This window comes from Petaurus breviceps, unplaced genomic scaffold (genome assembly GCF_028583685.1).
Source record: "Petaurus breviceps papuanus isolate PSGF00001 unplaced genomic scaffold, PetGlider_PUasm1.0 90397, whole genome shotgun sequence".
NCBI classification, from domain to species: domain Eukaryota; kingdom Metazoa; phylum Chordata; class Mammalia; order Diprotodontia; family Petauridae; genus Petaurus; species Petaurus breviceps.
In genome coordinates, this window is record NW_027187239.1 from 1,310,114 (window position 1) to 1,317,893 (window position 7,780).

At 53.6% G+C, this 7,780-nt stretch overlaps 1 protein-coding gene across 2 annotated transcripts in view; it reads left to right on the forward strand.

The window, feature by feature from the left end:
• Window positions 1-5,390, forward strand: part of PRPF19 (pre-mRNA processing factor 19) — a 353,360-nt gene extending 347,970 nt beyond the window's left edge. For both annotated transcript variants that reach the window (XM_069108564.1, XM_069108563.1), the window contains 10 exons: window positions 234-275; window positions 396-470; window positions 977-1,052; window positions 1,177-1,286; window positions 2,777-2,932; window positions 3,117-3,186; window positions 3,279-3,364; window positions 3,534-3,704; window positions 3,815-3,920; window positions 4,863-5,390. In XM_069108564.1, coding sequence (XP_068964665.1) covers window positions 234-275; window positions 396-470; window positions 977-1,052; window positions 1,177-1,286; window positions 2,777-2,932; window positions 3,117-3,186; window positions 3,279-3,364; window positions 3,534-3,704; window positions 3,815-3,920; window positions 4,863-4,960 — 990 coding nt within the window. In that variant the 3' untranslated portion in view covers window positions 4,961-5,390. The remainder of the gene's footprint in view (window positions 1-233; window positions 276-395; window positions 471-976; window positions 1,053-1,176; window positions 1,287-2,776; window positions 2,933-3,116; window positions 3,187-3,278; window positions 3,365-3,533; window positions 3,705-3,814; window positions 3,921-4,862) is intronic.
• The last annotated feature ends 2,390 nt before the right edge of the window (window positions 5,391-7,780 follow it).

A 7,780-nucleotide genomic window follows, 5' to 3' on the forward strand; every position in this document is an offset into this window, starting at 1 on the left:
TTAAACTTGGCAGAGCTTCTGTGTCTTCAGCCTTTACCTCCCTTCTCCCAGCCCTGATGGCTCCTTGGATAAAGGCTTAATGTCCTTCCCGTGAGGTTCAGGGTGTCAGACTGAGCCCCAGCTCCCTAGTTGCTGGGTCTGGAAATGGAAGAGGGTGGTGACCTTGGGTCTCTGCATGGAGTGAGCACTTGGGTCTCTAATCTGAATTTTATGGTCCTTTGCTCTCTTTCCAGCTTCAAGACAAAGCAACAGTGCTCACTACGGAGCGTAAAAAGGTGAGTCCTGCCCACTGGAGATGGGCACCTAGGAGAATTTGGTACCTTGGAGGGAGGGGGCTCAGGAAGGACCTTTGTCTCCACTCACCAGCATGCCTCTGGGGCTATTATCTTTGTCAGAGGGGGAAGACAGTGCCAGAGGAGCTGGTGAAGCCAGAGGAGCTCAGCAAATATCGGCAGGTGGCATCCCATGTGGTGAGTGGCCCACCTCCAAGCTGGACCCCAGGGCCCTATGATGGTATTTTCTTGTAACCCCTGGGAACCAGATCTCTCTGCTTCTGCCTCGTGTCCAGTCCTTCAGTAGAAGGGTCTCCTGCTCATGCCCATCTGTCCTTTTAGGGAGATGGAATGCTGGGGTCTTGGTGGAAATATACCAGACCCTGGGCCTCCTGCATGGAGGTGGCAAATGTTCACGGTGGGAGGGGCAGTTGTCTTTGAGAAGAGTGGTTTACACCCAGTCTACTCGTTTCAGACCACTTTTACCCCTTGGTAAGGTCCGTGCCTGAGAGCAGAATGAGAAATCCCTGACTTTCAGTCAAGGAGGGCATTTGGAGGAAGATAAGTGAGAACAGGCTTTGAGTCACAGGGCAGTGAAGGGGGAACAGAAACCACACTTGTCCCCCTGGCCTGGGATCAGGCTCTAGCTCCAGGAACAAGCTTGGTTAAGCTTGGATTGGTGAGCCAGTCTTCTCTCTGTAAAGGGGCTGCACAGTGCCAGCATCCCAGGGATCCTTGCCTTAGACCTCTGCCCCTCGGACACCACCAAGATCCTCACCGGTAAGTGGCTGGGCCCTCACCCCTTCATGTTCCTGAGGGGCTTCTGGAGGGTGGGGGCCCTGGGCTGAGGGAGACTGTCCTGGGGTCCTTCCTTGACAGTTCTTTGAATGGGGGTCATTTTCAGGAGGGGCGGATAAAAACGTTGTCGTCTTTGACAAGAGTTCAGAGCAGATTCTGGCCACGCTCAAAGGCCACGCCAAGAAGGTTACCAGCGTGGTGTTCCATCCATCCCAGGTGAGGCTGTTGTTTTCTGAGCATCTCTTGGGAGCAGCTTTGTGGGCCTTGGTTGCCTGGAAGTTACTTCCATGGGCCATGCTTACCAGGATGCTGGTGGGCTAGGTCACTATGAAGGTCAGAGGTCAATCAGAGGACCCATCATTGGACTGGGTTTTACTTGGAGGCTTCCAGCTTGTAGGCCTGGAAGGACCTGCAGAGGTTACTTAGTCCTGAGTTGGGGAAGGGCTTGTTGAGTTCCCATGAGAACTCCCTGTGAGTGTGTCCCTTGTTCCCCTTCAGTGTGCCACCACCCAGCGCACTCCTGGGGAGCGTTTTACAGGCTCAAGAGGCCAAACTCTGATGGGGAAACATCTTTATCATCTCACACATGGGAGAATAACCAGTCTGCTCTCTGCTGGGCCACCCTCGGTAGACAGCGTGAATGAAGCTGCCCAGTGCTGTAGTGTCCCCTGTGTGTCACTGCCCTAACCTCTATCTAACGGACACTCCAGGCTAGGAGGCAAGACAGTCTGTTGAGGAATAGCTCTGGGTTCTAATTCTGCCTCTTCTTGCTTCCTGGGTTACTTTGGGCGAGTTGTATCACCTGTGGGCCTCAGTTTCCTCATAAGTAAAATGGAGCAGATGGGAGGAGTTGAACTTGGGAACTTCCTAGCTTTAGTTCAGTGAGACTCTTGTCAGTGAATATGTTGATGCTTGTCCTTAGTTCTTTGATTTAACTAAACTCCCTTTAGAAGTTGATTGTGGAATTTGGGTCCTTTAAATTACTAGGAGCGGTGGCTGGGGGCACGGTTGAGTGGACCCTAATGCTGGTCTGGATGGCCTCATGTTCTCCTTGAGACTTGTTGTATGCAATCTGTAGGAAGGATCATTAATGACCTTTCATCACAGTGTGTCCTGTTCATGGAAACTTAGGGGAAAGCCAAAGATGAAACAAAATCTCAGCATTGGCCTGCCCTTTCCTGCCTCTGCCACTAGATAGCAGCGTGGCCTTTTTGGTTCTGAGCCCAGACTTGGGCTGTGGGAGTGCAAGGGTAGATGGGACTCGGGGGCTGCTTCCAGCTGCACAGAAGATAACTGAGAGAGAGCAGGCATGGTCCTGGGGGCAGTGGAGAGGAGGCACAGAGGAGAGCCACAGTTTGGCCAGACGTAAGACACGTGAAGGGGAGGGGCACAAACTAAGGCTGGAAAATAGTGGGAGTCACGTTGCTGAGGAGCTCGGGACACTGGGAGTCCCCTGGTGGCGTCTGACTAGTGACAGAGTGAGAGCAGCAAGTCAGGAAGCTCTTCAGGCAGCAGCATGAAGACCAGAAAGGCAGGAGGCGGCAAAATACCCAGAATATTCCTCGAACCTGGGGAAGTGGGGTGAGCCAATGGGCAGAGCTCACAGACGGGCCCAGGCTTGTAGCCGGTCCTGGTTTCCATTCATCAGTCTCATATTCTGTCCGTCTTGTTTACTTCTAGTTTTTGTCTCCTTTCTTCCTCCCCAGGATTTAGTGTTTTCTGCTTCCCCGGATGCTACCATCCGTATTTGGTCGGTACCCAATGCCTCTTGTGTGCAAGTTGTCCGGGCACATGAGAGTGCCGTGACAGGCCTCAGTCTTCATGCCACAGGCGATTATCTTCTGAGCTCTTCTGATGATCAGGTGAGTTCCTCTTCAGAATCATTGGGGAGCCAGAGAAAGCTCAGCTCCTTGGAACCCTGTGGCCACAACCAGTGAAAACCTTGCCTTTTGGGGTGATGTTAAATCATGGAGCTCCCTCCGTCTCCATGGTTCTTGTGTCTCCCAGGCTCTTCACCTTTGCTTGGTTGTCTGTGTTTGTCTACAGTACTGGGCTTTCTCAGACATCCAGACAGGACGAGTGCTCACCAAGGTCACCGATGAGACTTCGGGTTGCGGTAAGTGACCCAGAAGGCCTGACAGTTCTCTCCTTTCCCTTCCTCATGGCCTGACAGGCACGGACTCAGTTTGTTTTCCTTTACCTCTGCAGCTCTCACCTGTGCCCAGTTCCATCCTGATGGGCTCATTTTTGGGACAGGGACCATGGACTCTCAAATCAAGATCTGGGACCTGAAGGTAGGAGGGAGACCTGGAGTCCAGTGCTGTTAGTGTCCCTGGCAGCCATGGTGGGCGTTGATGGAGAGATGGCCGAGGCGATCCTTTTGTTGTGTACAAGGCTTCCTTTCCTGTGGTCAGACACCAAGAAGTGCCTCTGGCTAGCTTGTCTTCTCTCCTCTTTCTGCAGGAACGCACTAATGTGGCCAATTTCCCTGGACACTCTGGCCCCATCACCAGCATCGCCTTCTCAGAGAATGGTTATTATTTGGCTACTGCAGCCGATGATTCATCTGTCAAACTCTGGGATCTTCGCAAACTCAAGAATTTCAAGACGTTGCAGCTGGATAACAACTTTGAGGTGGGTTGGTGGGTGTCTTCGTCCCTGTCTTGAGCCGGAACCTCGTTCTACTCTCTTCAACCAACGTCCCCCGCCCTCCCAGCCTGATTGTCTCCCTGTCTCTGTGGCAGGTGAAGTCACTGATCTTCGACCAGAGCGGCACCTACTTGGCCCTGGGAGGCACTGATGTTCAGATCTACATCTGCAAACAGTGGACAGAAATCCTCCACTTCACAGGTAGGAAGTTCTTTGTCGCCTCCTGGGTGGAGGGTGGGCTGGAGGGGGGTGATGGCCCCCTGGAGGCCGGGAGAGCTCTGGGAAGACTCCCTGGAGGCCAGGCCCTGCCTGTCGGGGGCAGAGAAGGGACGAAGCCAGAGCTTGACAAAGGTAGAGATAGGCTCATGGGGGTCTGTCCAGGCTTCTCTAGCCTCTGTTCTCCACTGCTTCTCCCAGCACAGCCCAAAGGCTTCTGCTTTGTCTGCTCCCCATCACAGGAGATTCTGGTGAAAGGATCTTGATTCTGCACCTGGCCCCTCGACCTCCCTGACCCCCTGGGCTCCCACCCCCCAGGCCCCCCTGGCCATGTAACCCTAGCAGTAGCTCTCAGGTCAGAGCCTGTGGGTGTCTCTGCAGACTGCTTTCAGAAGAGTTAGGCCGGCTCTTCTCTGTCCACAGTCGCCTGCCTCTTGCCTTCTTCATTAGATTGTGAGCCTCTTGAGGGCGGGGCTGGTGTTGCTTTTCTTTGCTGCCTGGCACAGAGAAGGCTTTAATAAGGGCTTATGGACAGTGCCCAGCTCCATCAACAATGCCTGTTCCTCCAGCCCAGACCATTGCTACCACCTTCTGCCCCAGTTTGCTGGGGTGAGGTGAAAAAAGCCCAGGTGGGAGCCCTTTGTTCACCCTCTTCTGCCCCCCATCCACAGGGGCACTTTTTGGTCTTGCTCTTGAGCTGCTTTGTTTTGTGTCTTGGGTATAAACCTTGGTGCAAAGATTTTTCTCATCCAGACTTCTGGCGGTCAGAGCGCATGGCTTGTGTTGTGTGTTGGCCTCTGCCATTGTGGGACAGTTCTGGGAGTGGAAGATCATATCCTCTAAGGAGAGGACTGTTTGCGGTGCCCTTGTGTTCCCAGCCCCTGGTGACACTGCACTGGTGTTAATGGGCATCTTCTCTCCCCTCAGAGCACAGTGGCCTGACCACGGGGGTGGCCTTTGGGCACCACGCCAAGTTCATCGCTTCGACTGGCATGGACAGGAGCCTCAAGTTCTACAGCCTGTAGACCCCATCCCCTCCAGAACAACTGAGGCCTTGTCTCCGTAGTGGGTAGCATTAGGGGTGGGGGGTGGGAAGGGGAGAGACTGAGGGAAGGGGGGGAGGAATTTGGGAAGGGACACTCACATCATTTCACTCTGGTCTGAATATTGGCCTTGGCCAGTGTCGACTGTCCTGGAGGCGTGGGTGGCCCTGCCTTGGGCTGCCACCTCCGGGCACCCTCAGTGAAGATGGATGAGGTTGCTATAATGAGCCATTGCCCCGGAGGCACCGCAGAAGGGGCACGGGGACCCAATAGAAATGATTTGGGACTCTCGGCCTGTTCCACATACAGTGTGCTTTGGCTCCTGGGGGAGGCTGAGCAGAGAGGGAGGGCACAGGAGCTCGTGCAGGTTTTTGTAAGCAGTGATCTAGTTTCATTAAAAAAAATAAACGAATGTTTTCTTGATTCTATAGCTGAAACGCTTGTTAGAAAGGCCCCAAACTTCCCTTGGGGAGGAGGGTGCAGATTAGCAGCAGAGAGGGTTGGGTTGTCATGGTCAGGGGGAAGAGGGTCTAATGCTTCCTACCCCGGCCCCTTGGTAGCTCTCCAAGCATTGAAGGAGTGGTCCTGGGGCTACCAGGGATGGCCTTCAGTAGACACGAGACCTCCATGGCTCATCCCCCAGCTCCAGGCCTTCTTTTCTGCCTCCGTGTGAATACAGAGTCTGACACCTGCAGGGGACCTCACTGACCGGGAGCCCGAGCCATGCCCTGCAGGAAGCCACACTGTAACTTCATGTGACATGGCTGTCAAGCTCTGCTCAAAGGCCTCTGAGAGGGCACATAACCCTCTGCCCTTTCCTCTCCCCCGCCTGCCTTGCCCACCCAGAAGAATCTCTCCTCCACATAAAAGCAATTTAATTAATTGAAGGTAGCTATTGTGTTCCTCCAAAGAGCCCTGGCCTAACTTATAGGTGACCCAGGCTAACCGTCATGTGCAGGAACTGACTCTGGCTTTTAATGCCTGACTTCTCAGGCGGAGTTGGGCAGAAAGGAAATGCTTCTTCCCAGAGAGGGCCTTGGCAGGGCCTGAGACATCCACCTTGGGGAGAAATCTCATAGTAAATTTTTTTGTTTGTTTTTGGAGGGCAATTGGGGTTAGGTGGCTTCCTCAAAGTCACACAGCTATTAAGTGTGTCAAGTGTCTCTGAGGCTGGATTTGAACTCGGGTCCTCCTGACTCCAGGGCTGGTGCTGTATTCACTGCACCACCTAGCCATCTCTCAGTAAATCTTAATCCCATTGCTCAGTAAATAGAACCTGGAATGACTTGGCTGGCCTCATACAGCTAATGTCAGAGGGGGCATTCGAACCCATGTCCCTCCTGACCTGGTCCTGCACTTTGCATTCTGCAGGTAGGTGCCTTCCCAGCATCCCCTGGGATTCTGTAACTAGGCCCTGCAGGCCAGGACGGCTCTGGATGCTGATGCTTTGGGACCAAACGCTTGTTCTTGAGCCATCTCTCCAGGCCTTAGATCTGTGGGATCCTACTTTCCCATACTTTCAACCACCCAAGAAAATAAACAGCCCAATAATAAATATTTGTCTAATGCCTCTTAAGGCTAGCATAGCGCTTGGTCTCTGACATTCGATTCAAGAGCTCGGTGACAGACTGTCGTTAGGCCACTTGACATGAAGAAAGGGCTAGTGGAGATTTTCATTGACTTGCCAAGGCTCACAGAGTAGTGATTGTTGGGGGCAGTATTGGAGTCTAAGGCTTTCTGACACCCCAGTCCAGCGCCCTCTGCCAAACCCCACAGATGCCCCAACACAGCCAGCATTTAGTGGCTTTAAGGGTTTCAAAGTGCCTTCCACAGGTTATTTGATCCAGTCAGCCTGTGAATCAGGTGCCGTTCCCAATTTAAGAATGGAGAAACTGGCTGGGTTTAAGTGACTTGCCAGGCTAGCAACAGGAAAGTGGCCCACGCAGGATACAAACTCGGGTCTTCCCGGCCTTGCACTGCACTACGCAGTGCCCATTGAGTGGTCATCACCCATCTCACTTTGGCTGATAATCCTGGGCCACTGTATACGTGCTGACCCCTTAAGAGAGCTCAGGGTTTTGTCTTGGCCATTTGTACTAAAGCAGGCAGGGATCCTCCAGACCCAGGAATCAGTGCTAGGCTCTGGTGGGTTCTCTGGCAATCAGACTGTTGAAAGCATCAGACAGAACCTTTCTTCATGGGTCCTTTTGGTCAAAATGACCTGCCTCCTTCTCCCCCTCGCTTGGTCCCATCCAGGCTCCATGCAGGAAACTGCATCCATTGCTGGTCAGCTCTGCCCCTCACCTCCGCCTTCCCATCCTTAGTCCTGACCTGGGTTCCTAATCTCAAACCAGTGTGATAGTTCTCAGCTCTGGGGGGTTATATCCTAATATGCCCACAAGAGGGCGACAGGCCTACACGGTGGAATCGGAGCCAGGGCTGGTCCTTCCCAGGCAGCCTGGTCCCTTAGTGGACTGGACAGCCCCAAACCTGTCCCCCAACCTCCCCAGGCAGCATGCTCCACTTCCCCAGGGCACGGACCAGCCTGTGCCCCTCTCACCGATGGCTCCTGGTTCTGACTTCTTGGGCCCAAAACAACCTTAAGCCCCCTTGCATGTGTCCACCCTGCATTCAGCAGGGAAACAGCCATTGCACCCCACTACTTGGTGATGCTTTGGTCCTGAGCTGGTCACTGCTCTCTGGGCCTCGCCTTCCTCAGCAGCCAAATGAGATCTCACCAGACAACCGCCGAGGTCTTTCCCAGCCCTAAAATCTGGGCCTCCCCTACATCTCTGGGCTAAA